Source organism: Engystomops pustulosus, unplaced genomic scaffold, assembly GCF_040894005.1.
Source record: "Engystomops pustulosus unplaced genomic scaffold, aEngPut4.maternal MAT_SCAFFOLD_209, whole genome shotgun sequence".
Lineage (NCBI taxonomy): Eukaryota > Metazoa > Chordata > Amphibia > Anura > Leptodactylidae > Engystomops > Engystomops pustulosus.
The window spans coordinates 161,927-181,736 of record NW_027285089.1 but is presented as its reverse complement, the minus strand read 5'-3'; the positions used below and the strand labels follow the sequence as shown (position 1 = coordinate 181,736).

General features: G+C 48.3%; 1 protein-coding gene across 1 annotated transcript in view; it reads right to left on the bottom strand.

The window, feature by feature from the left end:
• The window catches only part of BSN (bassoon presynaptic cytomatrix protein), a 134,835-nt gene that overhangs the window by 9,311 nt on the left and 105,714 nt on the right, over positions 1-19,810 (bottom strand). The window contains exons 6-7 of the mRNA XM_072132029.1: positions 16,303-18,517; positions 15,020-15,924 (exon numbers count right to left, since the gene is read on the bottom strand). Coding sequence (XP_071988130.1) covers positions 15,020-15,924; positions 16,303-18,517 — 3,120 coding nt within the window. The remainder of the gene's footprint in view (positions 1-15,019; positions 15,925-16,302; positions 18,518-19,810) is intronic.

Genomic DNA, 19,810 nt, shown 5'->3' with positions numbered 1-19,810 from the left:
AGCAAATAGCAGGCACCAGGCTTCTCTGCAGTCCCATACAACTTGGACTTTGTAAATAAGATGACGGCTGATGACTGGGTCAAGCGACAGCACTTGTATTTATAATATACTTGTATTTATGAAGAATGGCTGGATCGTTATATATATATTTTTACCTCTTGTGTCACCCCAGTCTTCCTCATAGACTGTAAGCTCTTGTGTCCCCCTCATGCTTGTAGACTGTAAGCTCTTGTGTCCCCCACTCTTCCTCATAGACTGTAAGCTCTTGTGTCCCCCCTAATCCTCATAGACTGTAAGCTCTTGTGTTACTCCCCTCATCCTCATAGACTGTAAGCTCTTGTGTCCCCCCCTCATCCTCATAGACTGTAAGCTCTTGTGTCACCCCCTCATCCTCATAGACTGTAAGCTCTTGTGTCACCCCCTCATCCTCATAGACTGTAAGCTCTTGTGTCACCCCTCATCCTCATAGACTGTAAGCTCTTGTGTCCCCCCTCATCCTCATAGACTGTAAGCTCTTGTGTCACCCCTCATCCTCATAGACTGTAAGCTCTTGTGTCCCCCCTCATCCTCATAGACTGTAAGCTCTTGTGTCCCCCCTCATCCTCATAGACTGTAAGCTCTTGTGTCCCCCCTCTTCCTCATAGACTGTAAGCTCTTGTGTCCCCCCTAATCCTCATAGACTGTAAGCTCCTGTGTCCCCCTCATCCTCACAGACTGTAAGCTCTTGTGTCCCCCCTCATCCTCATAGACTGTAAGCTCGTGTCCCCCCTCATCCTCATAGACTGTAAGCTCCTGTGTCCCCCTCATCCTCATAGACTGTAAGCTCTTGTGTCCCCCACTCTTCCTCATAGACTGTAAGCTCCTGTGTCACCCCCTCATCCTCATAGACTGTAAGCTCCTGTGTCCCCCTCATCCTCATAGACTGTAAGCTCTTGTGTCCCCCACTCTTCCTCATAGACTGTAAGCTCTTGTGTCACCCCCTCATCCTCATAGACTGTAAGCTCTTGTGTCCCCCCCATCCTCATAGACTGTAAGCTCTTGTGTCACCCCCTCATCCTCATTGACTGTAAGCTCTTGTGTCTCCCCCACTCTTCCTCATAGACTGTAAGCTCTTGTGTCCCCCCTAATCCTCATAGACTGTAAGCTCTTGTGTCACCCCCTCATACTCATAGACTGTAAGCTCTTGTGTCACCCCCTCATACTCATAGACTGTAAGCTCTTGTGTCCCCCCTCATCCTCATAGACTGTAAGCTCTTGTGTCCTCCCCTCATCCTCATACTGTAAGCTCTTGTGTCCTCCCCTCATCCTCATAGACTGTAAGCTCTTGTGTCACCCCCTCATCCTCATAGACTGTAAGCTCTTGTGCCCCCCCTCATCCTCATAGACTGTAAGCTCTTGTGTCACCCCTCATCCTCATAGACTGTAAGCTCTTGTGTCACCCCCTCATACTCATAGACTGTAAGCTCTTGTGTCACCCCCTCATCCTCATAGACTGTAAGCTCTTGTGTCACCCCCTCATCCTCATAGACTGTAAGCTCTTGTGTCCTCCCCTCATCCTCATAGACTGTAAGCTCTTGTGTCACCCCTCATCCTCATAGACTGTAAGCTCTTGTGAGCAGGGACCTTACTCCTTTTATTCCATATGAATGTTTGTGCTCTGTAATGTATTATTATATTTGTCCCCTATGATTTGTAAAGCGCTACAGAATATGATGGCGCTATATAAATAAAGATTATTATTATTAACTCGCTCTTTGACAATCTACAATGGGGCACATTTACTAAGGGTTGCACGGTGCACGATTTCTTTACGTAAGAACTGCCTGCGCTGCGATTGTGTCGCACGCGACCCTTTTGTGGTGCAGCTGCGATGCTTCCATTCAACACAGCTTAGCGAGCAGCCGCCTGACATTAGGGCACATTTAGTGGGTAGGAGGAAGCGTGAAACGCGCCGTCGCCTTCACTATCCTTCCCTCCGCAGATATTTTTAATTCTTCTGTTGGAATAAAATCTACATTTTAAAGAGTAGAGTTCCAGCTCGTTTTCTTCTTCTTTTCTTGGATTGTTTCTTGCATCCGATGGACTATTGGAGCGAGAGCACCACCTGCTTTACAGTAAATTTACACCCAATATTACATGGTGCTGAACTCTTCGCTTTATATATTTAATATGAAGTAACCAGAGTACAGTGCCCCGCACATACTTCCGTTTTTGCCAGACAATGGGCCACATTTACTTATCCTGTCAGGAGGAGTTCACTGAAAGTGCATTGTCCGACCGGAATGCCCTGTGCGGTGATTCACTAAGATCGTGCACCCGATATCCTGCATGTGTCACTTCCCCGCTCAGGTCCCCGGAGTTCACCTTCTTCTTCCGGGTGCATGTAAGTGCATTGTCCGTGTATAATGCGCTGTGCGGTGATTCACTAAGATCGTGCACCCGATATCCTGCATGTGTCACTTCCCCGCTCAGGTCCCCGGAGTTCACCTTCTTCTTCCTGGTGCATGTAAGTGCATTGTCCGTGTATAATGCGCTGTGCGGGGAGTCACTAAGATCGTGCGCCCGATATCCTGCATGTGTCGCTTCCCCGCTCAGGTCCCCGGAGTTCACCTTCTTCTTCCTGGTGCATGTAAGTGCATTGTCCGTGTATAATGCGCTGTGCGGAAAGTCACTAAGATCGTGCGCCCGATATCCTGCATGTGTCGCTTCCCCGCTCGGGACCCCAGAGTTCACCTTCTTCTTCCTGGTGCATGTAACTGCATTGTCCGTGTATAATGCGCTGTGCGGGGAGTCACTAAGATCCTGCGCCCGATATCCTGCATGTGTCGCTTCCCCGCTCAGGTCCCTGGAGTTCACCTTCTTCTTCCTGGTGCATGAAAGTGCATTCTCCGTGTATAATGCGATGTGCGGCGATTCACTAAGATCGTGCCCCGATATCCTGCATGTGTCGCTTCCCCGCTCAGGTCCCCGGAGTTCTCCTACTTCTTCCTGGTGCATGTAAGTGCATTGTCCGTGTATAATGCGCTGTGTTGGGAGTCACTAATATCGTGCACCCGATATCCTAAATGTGTCGCTTCCCCGCTCAGGTCACTGGAGATCACCTTCTTCCTGGTGCATGTAAGTGCATTGTCCGTGTATAATGCACTGTGCGGGGAGTCACTAAGATCCTGCCCCCGATATCCTGCATGTGTCACTTCCTCGCTCAGGTCCCTGGAGTTCACCTTCTTCTTCCTAGTGCATGTTAGTGAATTGTCCGTGTATAATGTGCTGTGCGGGGAGTCACTAAGATCCTGCGCCCGATATCCTGCATGTGTCGCTTCCCCGCTCAGGTCCCCGGAGTTCACCTTCTTCTTCCTGGTGCATGTAAGTGCATTGTCCGTGTATAATGTGCTGTGCGGGGAGTCACTAAGATCCTGAGCCCGATATCCTGCATGCGTCACTCCCCAGTCAGGTCCCTGGAGTTCACCTTCTTCGTCCTGGTGCATGTAAGTGCATTATCCGTAAATATAATGCGCTGTGCGGGGAGTCACTAAGAACATGTGCCCGATATCCTGCATGCGTCACTCCCCAGTCAGGTCCCTGGAGTTCACCTTCTTCTTCCTGGTGCATGTATGTGCATTATCCATGTATAATGCGCTGTACAGGGAGTCACTAAGATCGTGCGCCCAATATCCTGCATGTGTCGCTTCCCCACTCAGGTCCCTGGAGTTCACCTTCTTCTTCCTGGTGCATATAAGTGCATTGTTCGTATATAATGCACTGTACAGGGAGTCACTAAGATCCTGCACCTGATATCCTGCATGTGTCGCTTCCCCGCTCAGGTCTCCGGAGTTCTCCTTCTTCTTCCTGGTGCATGTAAGTGCATTGTCCGTGTATAATGAGCTGTGCGGGGAGTCACTAAGAACCTGCGCCCGATATCCTGCATGTGTTGCTTCCCCGCACAGATCCACGGAGTTCACCTTCTTCTTCCCGATGCATGCAAGTGCATTGTCCGTGTATAATGTGCTGTGCGGGGAGTCATTAATATCGTACGCCCAATATCCTGCATGTGTCGCTTCCCAGCTCAGGTCCCTGGAGTTCACCTTCTTCTTCCTGGTGCATGCAAGTGCATTTTCTGTGTATAATGCACTGTGCATGGAGTCACTAAGATCCTGCGCCTATATCCTGCATGCGTCACTCCCCATTCAGTTCCCCGGAGTTCACCTTCTTCGTCCTGGTGCATGTAAGTACATTGACTGTGTATAATGTACTGTGCGGGGAGTCACTAAGATTGTGCGCCCGATATCCTGCATGTGTCGCTTCCCCACTCAGGTCCCTGGAGTTCACCTTCTTCTTCCTGGTGCATGTATGTGCATTATCCATGTATAATGCGCTGTACAGGGAGTCACTAAGATCGTGCGCCCAATATCCTGCATGTGTCGCTTTCCCACTCAGGTCCCTGGAGTACACCTTCTTCTTCCTGGTGCATGTAAGTGCATTGTCCGTATATAATGCGCTGTGCGGGGAGTCACTAAGATTGTGCGCCCGATATCCTGCATGTGTCGCTTCCCCGCTCAGGTCCCCGGAGTTCACCATCTTCCTGGTACATGTAAGTGCATTGTCCGTGTATAATGTGCTGTGCGGGGAGTCACTAAGAACCTGCACCTGATATCCTGCATGTGTCACTTCCCCGCTCAGGTCCCCGGAGTTCACCTTCTTCTTCCTGGTGCATGTAAGTGCATTGTCCGTGTATAATGCGCTGTGCGGGGAGTCACTAAGAACCTGCGCCCGATATCCTGCATGTGTTGCTTCCCCGCACAGATCCACGGAGTTCACCTTCTTCTTCCCGATGCATGTAAGTGCATTGTCCGTGTATAATGCGCTGTGCGGGGAGTCATTAATATCGTACGCCCAATATCCTGCATGTGTCGCTTCCTCACTCAGGTCCCTGGAGTTCACCTTCTTCTTCCTGGTGCATGCTAGTGCATTGTCCGTGTATAATGTGCTGTGCGGGGAGTCACTAAGATCCTGAGCCCGATATCCTGCATGCGTCACTCCCCGGTCAGGTCCCTGGAGTTCACCTTCTTCGTCCTGGTGCATGTAAGTGCATTATCCGTAAATATAATGCGCTGTGCGGGGAGTCACTAAGAACGTGTGCCCGATATCCTGCATGTGTCGCTTCCCCGCTCAGGTCCCCGGAGTTCACCTTCTTCTTCCCGGTGCATGTAAGTGCATTGACCGCGTATAATGCGCTGTGCGGGGAGTCACTAAGATCCTGCTCCCGATATCCTGCATGTGTCACTTCCCCGCTCAGGTCCCTGGAGTTCACCTTCTTCTTCCTGGTGCATGTAAGTGCATTGTCCGTGTATAATGCGCTGTGCGGGCAGTCACTAAGATCGTGCGCCCGATATCCTGCATGTGTCGCTTCCTTGCTCAGGTCCCCGGAGTTCACCTTCTTCTTCCTGGTGCATGTGAGTGCATTGTCCGTGTATAATGTGCTGTGCGGGGAGTCACTAAGATTGTGCGCCCAATATCCTGCATGTGTCGCTTCCCCGCTCAGGTCCCTGGAGTTCACCTTCTTCTTCCTGGTGCATTGTCCGTGTATAATGTACTGTGCGGGGAGTCACTAAGATCCTGCCCCCGATATCCTGCATGTGTCACTTCCGCGCTCAGGTCTCCGGAGTTCTCCTTCTTCTTCCTGGTGCATGTAAGTGCATTGTCCGTATATAATGCACTGTGCGGGGAGTTACTAAGATTGTGCGCCCGATATCCTGCATGTGTCACTTCCCCGCTCAAGTCCCCGGAGTTCACCTTCTTCCTGGTGCATGTAAGAGCATTGTCCGTGTATAATGCGCTGTGCGGGGAGTCACTAAGAACCTGCGCCCGATATCCTGCATGTGTTGCTTCCCCGCACAGATCCACGGAGTACAACTTCTTCTTCCTGGTGCATGCAAGTGCATTTTCCGTGTATAATGCACTGTGCAGGGAGTCACTAAGATCCTGCGCCCGATATCCTGCATGCGTGACTCCCTATTCAGGTCCCCGGAGTTCACCTTCTTCGTCCTGGTGCATGTAAGTGCATTGACCGTGTATAATGTGCTGTGCGGGGAGCCACTAAGATCTTGAGCCCGATATCCTGCATGTGTCGCTTCCTTGCTCAGGTCCCTGGAGTTCACCTTCTTGGTGCATGTATGTGCATTGTCCGTGTATAATGCGCAATACAGGGATTCACTAAGATCGTGCGCCCAATATCCTGCATGTGTCGCTTCCGTGCTGAGGTCCCCGGAGTTCACCATCTTCTTCTTGGTGCATGTTAGAGCATTGTCCGTGTATAATGCTCTGTGCGGGGAGTCACTAAGATCCTGCACCCGATATCCTGCATGTGTCGCTTCCCCGCTCAGGTCCCTGGAGTTTACCTCCTTCTTCTTCCTGGTGCATGTAAGTGCATTGTCCGTGTTTAATGCGCTGTGCGAGGAGTCACTAAGATCGTGTGCCCGATATCCTGCATGTGTCGCTTCCCCACTCAGGTCCCTGGAGTTCACCTTCTTCTTCCTGGTGCATGTAAGTGAATTGTCCATGTATAATGCGCTGTGCAGGGAGTCACTAAGATCCTGCATTCGATATCCTGCATGTGTCGCTTCCCCGCGCAGGTCCCCGGAGTTCACCTTCTTCTTCCTGGTGCATGTAAGTGCTTGTTCTTGTGAAACAATTTAAAAGTTTAAATCCCGCCCTCAGTCCAAATCAGTCGGCTTGTCCAACTAAACACAATCTGATCGCGTCCGACAAAATCCCAGCACAGACTCACCTCGTGTCTCCATCTACCCCCCATATAGATTGTGTCCTCAACTCGTGTCTCCATCTACCTCCACATAGATTGTGTCCTCACCTCGTGCCTCCATCTCCCCTCCATATAGATTGTGTCCTCACCTCGTGTCTCCATCTACTCTCCATATAGATTATGTCCTCACCTCGTGTCTCCATCTAACCTCCATATAGATTGTGTCCTCACCTCGTGTCTCCATCTACTCTCCATATAGATTGTGTCCTCACCTCGTGTCTCCATCTATCCTCCATATAGATTGTGTCCTCACCTCGTGTCTCCATCTCCTCTCCATATAGATTGTGTCCGCACCTCGTGTCTCCATCTCACCTCCTTATAGATTGTGTCCTCACCTCGTGTCTCCATCTATCCTCCATATAGATTGTGTCCTTACCTTGTGTCTCCATCTCCCCTCCATATAGATTGTGTCCTCACCTCCTGTCTCCATCTACCCTCCATATAGATTGTGTCCTCACCTTGTGTCTCCATCTAACCTCCATATAGATTGTGTCCTCACCTCGTGTCTCCATCTACCCTCCATATAGATTGTGACCTCACCTCGTGTCTCCATCTACCCTCCATATAGATTGTGTCTTCACCTTGTGTCTCCATCTACCCCCCCCCCATATAGATCGTGTCCTCACCTCGTGTCTCCATCTCCCCTCCATATAGATTGTGTCCTCATCTCGAGTCTCCATCTCCCCTCCATATAGATTGTGTCCTCACCTCGTGTCTCCATCTCCCCTCCATATAGATTGTGTCCTCACCTCGTATTTCCATCTCCCCTCCATATAGATTGTGTCCTTACCTCGTGTCTCCATCTACCCTCCATATAGATTGTGTCCTCACCTCTTGTCTCCATCTACCCTCCAAATAGATTGTGTCCTCACCTCGTGTCTCCATCTAAGCTCCATATAGATTGTGTTCTCACCTTGTGTCTGCATCTAATCTACATATAGACTGTGTCCTCACCTCGTGTCTCCATCTCCCCTCCATATAGATTGTGTCCTCACCTCGTGTCTCCATCTACTCCCCTTAAAGATTGTGTCCTCTCCTCGTGTCTCCATCTACCCTCCATATAGATTGTGTCCGCACCTCGTGTCTCCATCTCCCCTCCATATAGATTGTGTCCTCACCTCGTGTCTCCATCTCCCCTCCATATAGATTGTGTCCTCACCTCGTGTCTCCATCTCCCCTCCATATAGATTGTGTCCTCACCTCCTGTCTCCATCTCCCCTCCATATAGATTGTGTCCTCACCTCGTGTCTCCATCTACCCTCCATATAGATTGTGACCTCACCTCGTGTCTCCATCTACCCTCAATATAGATTGTGTCCTCACCTCGTGTCTCCATCTACCCTCCATATAGATTGTGTCTCCATCTACCATCCATATAGATTGTGTCCTCGCCTCGTGTCTCCATCTACCCTCCATATAGATTGTGTCCTCATCTCGTGTCTCCATCTACCCTCCATATAGATTGTGTCCTCACCTTGTGTCTCCATCTACCCTCCAAATAGATTGTGTCCTCACCTTGTGTCTCCATCTACCCTCCATATAGATTGTGTCCTCACCTTGTGTCTCCATCTCCCCTCCATATAGATTGTGTCCTAACCTCCTGTCTCCATCTACCCTCCATATAGATTGTGTCCTCACCTCCTGTCTCCATCTCCCCTCCATATAGATTGTGTCCTCACCTCGTGTCTCCATCTATCCTCCATATAGATTGTGTCCTCACCTTGTGTCTCCATCTATCCTCCATATAGATTGTGTCCTAAACTCCTGTCTCCATCTACCCTCCATATAGATTGTGTCCTCACCTCGTGTCTCCATATAGATTGTGTCCTCACCTCGTGTCTCCATCTACCCTCCATATAGATTGTGTCCTCACCTTGTGTCTCCATCTACCCTCCATATAGATTGTGTCCTCACCTCTTGTCTCCATCTACCCTCCAAATAGATTGTGTCCTCACCTTGTGTCTCCATCTACCCTCCAAAATCGATTGTGTCCTCACCTTGTGTCTCCATCTACCCCCCATATAGATTGTGTCCTCACCTCGTGTCTCCATCTACCCTCCATATAGATTGTGTCCTCACCTCTTGTCTCCATCTACCCTCCATATAGATTGTGTCCTCACCTCGTGTCTCCATCTACCCTCCATATAGATTGTGTCCTCACCTCGTGTCTCCATCTACCCTCCATATAGATTGTGTTCTCACCTCGTGTCTCCATCTAAGCTCCATATAGATTGTGTTCTCACCTTGTGTCTGCATCTAACCTCCATATAGATTGTGTCCTCACCTCGTGTCTCCATCTCCCTCCATATAGATTGTGTCCTCACCTTGTGTCTCCATCTCCCTCCATATAGATTGTGTCCTCACCTTGTGTCTCCATCTACTCCCTTTATAGATTGTGTCCTCACCTTGTGTCTCCATTTACCCTCCATATAGATTGTGTCTTCACCTTGTGTCTCCATCTACCCCCCCCATATAGATCGTGTCCTCACCTCGTGTCTCCATCTCCCCTCCATATAGATTGTGTCCTCATCTCGTGTCTCCATCTCCCCTCCATATAGATTGTGTCCTCACCTCGTGTCTCCATCTCCCCTCCATATAGATTGTGTCCTCACCTCGTATTTCCATCTCCCCTCCATATAGATTGTGTCCTTACCTCGTGTCTCCATCTACCCTCCATATAGATTGTGTCCTCACCTCTTGTCTCCATCTACCCTCCAAATAGATTGTGTCCTCACCTCGTGTCTCCATCTAAGCTCCATATAGATTGTGTTCTCACCTTGTGTCTGCATCTAATCTACATATAGACTGTGTCCTCACCTCGTGTCTCCATCTCCCCTCCATATAGATTGTGTCCTCACCTCGTGTCTCCATCTGCTCCCCTTAAAGATTGTGTCCTCTCCTCGTGTCTCCATCTACCCTCCATATAGATTGTGTCCGCACCTCGTGTCTCCATCTCCCCTCCATATAGATTGTGTCCTCACCTCGTGTCTCCATCTCCCCTCCATATAGATTGTGTCCTCACCTCGTGTCTCCATCTCCCCTCCATATAGATTGTGTCCTCACCTCCTGTCTCCATCTCCCCTCCATATAGATTGTGTCCTCACCTCGTGTCTCCATCTACCCTCCATATAGATTGTGACCTCACCTCGTGTCTCCATCTACCCTCAATATAGATTGTGTCCTCACCTCGTGTCTCCATCTACCCTCCATATAGATTGTGTCTCCATCTACCAACCATATAGATTGTGTCCTCGCCTCGTGTCTCCATCTACCCTCCATATAGATTGTGTCCTCATCTCGTGTCTCCATCTACCCTCCATATAGATTGTGTCCTCACCTTGTGTCTCCATCTACCCTCCAAATAGATTGTGTCCTCACCTTGTGTCTCCATCTACCCTCCATATAGATTGTGTCCTCACCTTGTGTCTCCATCTCCCCTCCATATAGATTGTGTCCTAACCTCCTGTCTCCATCTACCCTCCATATAGTTGTGTCCTCACCTCCTGTCTCCATCTCCCCTCCATATAGATTGTGTCCTCACCTCGTGTCTCCATCTATCCTCCATATAGATTGTGTCCTAAACTCCTGTCTCCATCTACCCTCCATATAGATTGTGTCCTCACCTAGTGTCTCCATATAGATTGTGTCCTCACCTCGTGTCTCCATCTACCCTCCATATAGATTGTGTCCTCACCTTGTCTCCATCTACCCTCCATATAGATTGTGTCCTCACCTCTTGTCTCCATCTACCCTCCAAATAGATTGTGTCCTCACCTTGTGTCTCCATCTACCCTCCAAAATCGATTGTGTCCTCACCTTGTGTCTCCATCTACCCCCCATATAGATTGTGTCCTCACCTCGTGTCTCCATCTACCCTCCATATAGATTGTGTCCTCACCTCTTGTCTCCATCTACCCTCCATATAGATTGTGTCCTCACCTCGTGTCTCCATCTACCCTCCATATAGATTGTGTCCTCACCTCGTGTCTCCATCTACCCTCCATATAGATTGTGTTCTCACCTCGTGTCTCCATCTAAGCTCCATATAGATTGTGTTCTCACCTTGTGTCTGCATCTAACCTCCATATAGATTGTGTCCTCACCTCGTGTCTCCATCTCCCTCCATATAGATTGTGTCCTCACCTCGTGTCTCCATCTCCCTCCATATAGATTGTGTCCTCACCTTGTGTCTCCATCTACTCCCCTTATAGATTGTGTCCTCACCTTGTGTCTCCATCTACCCTCCATATAGATTGTGTCCTCACCTCGTGTCTCCATCTACCCTCCATATAGATTGTGTCCGCACCTCGTGTCTCCATCTCCCCTCCATATAGATTGTGTACTCACCTCCTGTCTCCATCTAACCTCCATATAGATTGTGTCCTCACCTCGTGTCTCCATCTACCCTCTATATAGATTGTGTCCTCACCTTGTGTCTCCATCTACCCTCCATATAGATTGTGTCCTCACCTTGTGTCTCCATCTACCCTCCATATAGATTGTGTCCTCACCTCGTGTCTCCATCTACCCTCCATATAGATTGTGTCCTCACCTTGTGTCTCCATCTACCCCTATATAGATTGTGTGCTCACCTCCTGTCTCCATCTACCCTCCATATAGATTGTGTCCTCACCACTTGTCTCCATCTACCCTCCATATAGATTGTGTCCTCACCTCCTGTCTTCATCTACCCTCCATATAGATTGTGTCCTCAACTCCTGTCTCCATCTACCCTCCATAAAGATTGTGTCCTCACCTTGTGTCTCCATCTCCCCTCCATATAGATTGTGTCCTAACCTCCTGTCTCCATCTACCCTCAATATAGTTGTTTCCTCACCTCCTGTCTCCATCTCCCCTCCATATAGATTGTGTCCTCACCTCGTGTCTCCATCTATCCTCCATATAGATTGTGTCCTAAACTCCTGTCTCCATCTACCCTCCATATAGATTGTGTCCTCACCTCGTGTCTCCATATAGATTGTGTCCTCACCTCGTGTCTCCATCTACCCTCCATATAGATTGTGTCCTCACCTTGTGTCTCCATCTACCCTCCATATAGATTGTGTCCTCACCTCTTGTCTCCATCTACCCTCCAAATAGATTGTGTCCTCACCTTGTGTCTCCATCTACCCTCCAAAATCGATTGTGTCCTCACCTTGTGTCTCCATCTACCCCCCATATAGATTGTGTCCTCACCTCGTGTCTCCATCTACCCTCCATATAGATTGTGTCCTCACCTCGTGTCTCCATCTCCCTCCATATAGATTGTGTCCTCACCTCGTGTCTCCATCTCCCTCCATATAGATTGTGTCCTCACCTTGTGTCTCCATCTACTCCCCTTATAGATTGTGTCCTCACCTTGTGTCTCCATCTACCCTCCATATAGATTGTGTCCTCACCTCGTGTCTCCATCTACCCTCCATATAGATTGTGTCCGCACCTCGTGTCTCCATCTCCCCTCCATATAGATTGTGTACTCACCTCCTGTCTCCATCTAACCTCCATATAGATTGTGTCCTCACCTCGTGTCTCCATCTACCCTCTATATAGATTGTGTCCTCACCTTGTGTCTCCATCTACCCTACATATAGATTGTGTCCTCACCTTGTGTCTCCATCTACCCTCCATATAGATTGTGTCCTCACCTCGTGTCTCCATCTACCCTCCATATAGATTGTGTCCTCACCTTGTGTCTCCATCTACCCCCCATATAGATTGTGTGCTCACCTCCTGTCTCCATCTACCCTCCATATAGATTGTGTCCTCACCACTTGTCTCCATCTACCCTCCATATAGATTGTGTCCTAACCTCCTGTCTCCATCTACCCTCCATATAGATTGTGTCCTCACCTCCTGTCTCCATCTACCCTCCATATAGATTGTGTCCTCACCTCCTGTCTCCATCTACCCTCCATATAGATTGTGTCCTCACCTTGTGTCTCCATCTACCCTCCATATAGATTGTGTCCTCACCTTGTCACCATCTACCCTCCATATAGATTGTGTCCTCACCTTGTGTCTCCATCTACCCTCCATATAGATTGTGTCCTCACCTCCTGTCTCCATCTACCCTCCATATAGATTGTGTCCTCACCTCGTGTCTCCATATAGATTGTGTCCTCACCTCGTGTCTCCATCTACCCTCCATATAGATTGTGTCCTCACCTTCTGTCTCCATCTACCCTCCATATAGATTGTGTCCTCACCTCTTGTCTCCATCTACCCTCCAAATAGATTGTCTCCTCCCCTTGTGTCTCCATCTACCCTCCAAAATTGATTGTGTCCTCACCTTGTGTCTCCATCTACCCCCCATATAGATTGTGTCCTCACCTCGTGTCTCCATCTACCCTCCATATAGATTGTGTCCTCACCTCTTGTCTCCATCTACCCTCCATATAGATTGTGTCCTCACCTCGTGTCTCCATCTACCCTCCATATAGATTGTGTCCTCACCTCGTGTCTCCATCTACCCTCCATATAGATTGTGTTCTCACCTCGTGTCTCCATCTAAGCTCCATATAGATTGTGTTCTCACCTTGTGTCTGCATCTAACCTCCATATAGATTGTGTCCTCACCTCGTGTCTCCATCTCCCTCCATATAGATTGTGTCCTCACCTCGTGTCTCCATCTCCCTCCATATAGATTGTGTCCTCACCTTGTGTCTCCATCTACTCCCCTTATAGATTGTGTCCTCACCTTGTGTCTCCATCTACCCTCCATATAGATTGTGTCCTCACCTCGTGTCTCCATCTACCCTCCATATAGATTGTGTCCGCACCTCGTGTCTCCATCTCCCCTCCATATAGATTGTGTACTCACCTCCTGTCTCCATCTAACCTCCATATAGATTGTGTCCTCACCTCGTGTCTCCATCTACCCTCTATATAGATTGTGTCCTCACCTTGTGTCTCCATCTACCCTCCATATAGATTGTGTCCTCCCCTTGTGTCTCCATCTACCCTCCATATAGATTGTGTCCTCACCTCGTGTCTCCATCTACCCTCCATATAGATTGTGTCCTCACCTTGTGTCTCCATCTACCCCCCATATAGATTGTGTGCTCACCTCCTGTCTCCATCTACCCTCCATATAGATTGTGTCCTCACCACTTGTCTCCATCTACCCTCCATATAGATTGTGTCCTAACCTCCTGTCTCCATCTACCCTCCATGTAGATTGTGTCCTCACCTCCTGTCTCCATCTACCCTCCATGTAGATTGTGTCCTCACCTCCTGTCTCCATCTACCCTCCATATAGATTGTGTCCTCACCTTGTGTCTCCATCTACCCTCCATATAGATTGTGTCCTCACCTTGTCACCATCTACCCTCCATATAGATTGTGTCCTCACCTTGTGTCTCCATCTACCCCCCATATAGATTGTGTCCTCACCTCCTGTCTCCATCTCCCCTCCATATAGATTGTGTCCTCACCTCGTGTCTCCATCTACCCTCCATATAGATTGTGTCCTCACCTCGTGTCTCCATCTACCCTCCATATTGTGTCCTCACCTTTTTTCTCCATCTACCCCCATATAGATTGTGTCCTCACCTCGTGTCTCCATCTACCCTCCATATAGATTGTGACCTCACCTCGTGTCTCCATCTACCCTCCATATAGATTGTGTCCTCACCTCGTGTCTCCATCTTCCCTCCATATTGTGTCCTCACCTTTTTTCTCCATCTACCCCCATATAGATTGTGTCTTCACCTCGTGTCTCCATCTACCCTCCATATAGATTGTGACCTCACCTCGTGTCTCCATCTACCCTCCATATAGATTGTGTCCTCACCTCATGTCTCCATCTACCCTCCATATAGATTGTGTCCTCGTGTCTCCATTTACCCTCCATATAGATTGTGTCCTCACCTCGTGTCTCCATCTATCCTCCATATAGATTGTGTCCTCACCTCGTGTCTCCATCTCCCCTCCATATAGATTGTGTCCTCACCTCGTGTCTCCATCTCCCCTCCATATAGATTGAGTCCTCACCTCTTGTCTCCTTCTACTCTCCATATAGATTGTGTCTTCACCTCTTGTCTCCATCTACCCTCCATATAGATTGTGACCTCAACATTGGTCTTCATCTTCCCCCCCCCATATAGATTGTGAGCTCTCATGGGCAGGGTCCTCCTACTTGTCTTCTCACTGTAGTGCTTTAGCTTCACAATCACTTTCCTCTATTCTAGGAGTCTTACTTACTTGTGCAGATGGTTGAGCAGTAGGTTGCAGGTTCGGCTGTGGTTTTGTAGTTTGTTGTGGCTGCTGCTGTTGTTGCGTCCGTAATGCTGCCTGCCCTTGAGGCCCAGGCTGCTGCTGCTGTTGTCGTGGGGCAGGCTGCCCTTGGCTGGCAGGTGTCTGCTGTTGCTGCACTTGTGTTCTAGTTGATTGGCTTGGTCCTTGTGGATGTTGTGGTTGCTGATGAGTAGATGGATGTGGGGTCATCTGGTGAGACATAGGCTGATGAGAAGACTGATGAGTGCTTTGCTGTGAAGGTCCAGACACCTGTGGCTGTTGTCTGGAGCTTGACTGCTGAGGCTGCTGTTGTCTTGCCTGCTGCTGTAGACCAGGCTGTGACTGCCTCGCTTGTTGTGATCCCTGGTGATGAGAGTCAGGTTTTTGCTGTTGTGATATCTGGGATTGTCTTTGGGACTTCTGAATTTCTGAACTATGGTGGTAACTGGATGATTGCCGTGACTGCTGGGAATAGTCAGAGGAACTTGGTGGATAGCCAGGTTGTGATCTAGAGTCCAATTGTTGGGATTTCTTCAGAGATGACTGTGAATGTGAGCGGGACTCATGTCTCCCTGGATCTCTTGGGTGCTGCTTAGAAGATCGTCTAGACTGCTCATCCATATGGCGTGAAGAAGAAGAATGCCTTCCAGGATCTCCATGATGTCTATGATCTTTTAACGAATGGCGAGGCTGAGAATATTCCTCATGTTGCCACATGTCCTCATCCGGAGGTTCATCATAGTCGTGATATGTGTGTTTGGCTGGCATTTTCTTCTGTGATGAAGAGTGGCTGCTGTAATACCTGGAGCGATCAGAACGAGCTTCTCTGGGTTTATCAAACCAATCAGTTTCTTCCTGACCCAAATGATAGGCTTGAGAAACCAAAAAACAAATTGTGGTCAGCTAATGTGACCAATGGTGAAGAGAGAGCCATGAGAGTGAAGCCATGCAACAAACTTACAAGAATCAGCATAGGACATGCATGCATGGTCAAAGATACATCAAAGGGCCAATACTTGCCTTTCACATAGTACTGGGAGTGTACCATGTGGTAACACACATCAAACAAAAAAGAAAAACACCACGGCTCAACAGCACCATGCTGACACAAAGAAACGCCAGATAGATGAGGTGGGAAGGCACAGCATGCAAACGCAGGAAAAGGCAGATCTCTCTATGACTTGCATGAGACAATAAAAATGAGGTAATCACCCTGAGCATGCCGAGACATCACCACTTACAGTCTTTACCTTCACTATCTGACACCACGCAGTGGGAATCGTCCATCATGTAAGCATCCTCTTGTTTATAGGTATGGTTTCTTGGCACTTCTTTAACATGTTCTTGTACATCAGGCAGTGAGTGGCTGGAACAGAACTGAGGGCAGCTGTCCACAGCACAGTGGGGCATGGAGCCACCAGATGAACGAGAACCACCAACAGACTTCCCAAGAGGGCTTACAGGACTCTCTTCTTCTGAGGCCTGTGTCCGCATTGGAGCTCTTCCTCGGCTTTGATTCATTGTAAGACTTGAAGGTTTGGAACTTGATTTATGATACCTATCTGAGCTATCCCGTTCATAGGATTTGCTTCTACCACTACCTGAGTCACGATTCGACTTCTCCATCCCATAACTGGATGCTGAGCGCGAGCGGCTTCCGCTACTATAAATTCTATCATCCTCATCCACAAAATCTCTACTGGAACCGTAATATTTTTGCTGTTCATATACATTCTTCTTCAAACCATACGTAATCTCATCCTGAAGTTTCTTAGCTCTTGAAGAGACGCTGCTGCTGTTGCTCATTGAGGAGGTCACTGGGTATGAAGCAGCCAAGTCAGATTCTACATCTTTAGCTTCCTCAATTGGAGAAAACTTTGAGATTTTCTGCTCCATTCCTTGTTTCCTGTGCTTGCTTCTCTTCGATGAAACAACAGCAGGCGCCAGGTTTTTGGAGGAGTGTTTTTGCATTCCAACGCTAGATCCGTGTTTGTCTACACGTGTAGAGTGTCTGGAGTCGCCATCACCAAAATAATAGGAGTTACTGACAGAGTCTCTGCCATTATTGTCATTGCTTCGCTGGTAGCTGCTCCTTCCTCTATAATCTGTGCCGTGATGGTCATAGGCATCTTCCTCGGACTCCTCCTCAGCTCTGGAATAGCAGCACGTTTTACTTGATCCATTACTTTCTAAGTGCCCATTTTTCTCTTGGATGTGGCGCCCATTACTCTTCTGCTGCACTGACTGAGGTGCAGGTTCTACCTTCTGGCTTTCAGATGAAGGCGGGTGCTGCTTCGTCAGTTCACTGATATCTTCAATCATTACATAGTTACGAGGAATGTTTTGTTCAAGATTTGTATAAAGGGAGTCTGAAGGATAACTATTGGTGGGGCTCTCAGCTCCTCCACCCCTTTCTGATGTTCTTGACTCTGTTGTTTTGTACTGCTCATAGTTACTGCCCACAGTTGTATTACTGAAGCCAGTGTCAGGGGTGGCCGAAGAGATGACTACCGTTGGGTTTCCAATGACTTCATAATTGGTGGGAACCTTGTGCTCCAGGTCAGCCAGTGAAGTCTGTCTAGGTTTCTGTTGAGTACTTTGAATGTCACATTGTGATGGAAACCCTGCGTGTAAAGTGGTTTGTAATGTTGTCTGGTTGGCGTATGTGGTTTGGGCCTGATAAGGGTTTGGTGGCCTGAAAGCTGTATGATTCTGAAGGCTTATATCTGTCTGATAACCTGATGTTGGAGCAATGTTGTTGGTCTGATATGAACTTTGTACAGGATAATTGGGTATCTGGGCCTGGAAACTGTTATGTGATGGACCATTGCTGGACACTGGATACTGTGGCTGCTGTAAACGGGAATGCTGAACAGGGGCAGACACTGGAGCTCCTGCTTGGCCAGTAGAGTACTGATAGGTGTTCGACGTATAAGAAGATGATGAAGTGGTTTGGAACTGCTGAGTTGTCTGGTAGTCCGAGTACTGTGTGGCAGTGACGTTTCTGTTTACAAGAGTGCTGCTGTCATAGGCAGTCATACGCATGTTGTTGAGCTCACTATCTGACATGTAATCCCTATTTTCACCCAGGGATCTGAGATAGGAGAAATCTCTAGGGCCCCCTCTGTCTTTCACAAGGGACTCCTTCCTCTGAGTGATGCCAAGTTCCAAGTACTTGAGTTTAGCATCAATCTCTTTCTCTTCCTCTTCCAGCTCAGCCTGTTGCTTGCGTAGTTTTGTGGACTCTTGCTCTACAATCTTCAGATCATGGTCAATGTTTTTTAGAAAACCCACTTTTGGCATCTGTATGGCTTGGCCTCCAGTCATCTTCTGTGTAAGATTCGGCATGTATTTTTGGGAATGAGCCTGACTGGTTGTCAGTGGAAGGTGAGCTTCGTCAGGAGGAGGGCTGGGCAAGGTTCGCTTCACTTTGCGTGTCAAAGTATTTGACTGGAAAGCTGAAATCTACAACGAATAAAATAAATGTGTAGACTGCCCAACAAGACAACATAAAATAAAAAACAAAAAAACTCTCAGAAATAAAATGTACAAAATCACTGATTTACTGTGTGCTGTCAACTACTGTTTTCTATCTCATATCTACTGCTATCTCATATGTACAGTCTACTACTAATGCCTTTTATCCACTTTGTCACTATGTAATCTCTATTATCTACTGCCTTGTCAAGTATGTACTTGCGATGTCTGCTGTCTAATATGTGGTGTCTGCTGTCTACTATATGATTTCTGCTGTCTACTATGTGGTGTATGCTTTCTACTATGTGAAGCCTTCTGTCTACTATATGCTTTTTGCGGTCTACTATATGATGTCTGCTAATATGAGCTGTCTACTATATGATGTCTGCTGTCTAATATGAGCTGTCTACTATGTGGTGTCTGCTGTCTACTATGTGCTGTCTACTATGCAGTGACTGCTGTTTAGTGTTTGATGTCTGCTCTCTACTATGTGATGCCTGCTGTCTACTATTTGATGTCTGCTGTCTAATATGAGCTGTGTTCTGTCTACTATGTGGTGTCTGCAGTCCATATCTGGACTGTATCGAGCGATGGACAACCTTGTCCAATATCAGTGCACACACTTGCCCAGCTGGGGCTACAATCTGCCACCATCTGAACCCTACATTTCCGAGGATCCCATCATGGCTTCCTCTAATGACTAATACCTGGTGGTTTATGGCCAAAGGCTCCTGTTGTGTAGCTTCCTAATCTGCATCTATTTGGTAGAGGCTATTGCTATCTCTAGAGCCAAGAAGAAAGAAATCTCAGAGCTCCACTATCTAATAGAGACAATGGGGGTCATTTACTAAGGGCCCGATTCGCGGTTTCCTGACGTGTTACCCGAATATTTCCGATTTCCCCTGAACTGCCCTGGGATTTTGGCGCACGCGATCGGATTGTGGTGTATCGGCGCTGGCATGCACGCGACGGAAATCGGGGGGTGTGGCCGAACGAAAAAAACGCCGCATTTAAAAAAAAAAAAAAAAGTGTTGCGAGACTTGCGCTTACCTTCACTAGGAATAGGCCGGTGAACTTGAATGCATTTCGGCAGGCCTCGTGGAACTTCAGCGCAGCAGCACCACCTGGTGGACTTCAGAGGAACTACCTTAGTGAATCCCGGCCGGACCCGAATCCTCCGCAGAGAACGCACCGCTGGATCGTGAATGGACCGGGTAAGTAAATCTGCCCCATTGTGCCAGAGCTCACTACAGCTAACAATGTATAAGAAACATAAAACTA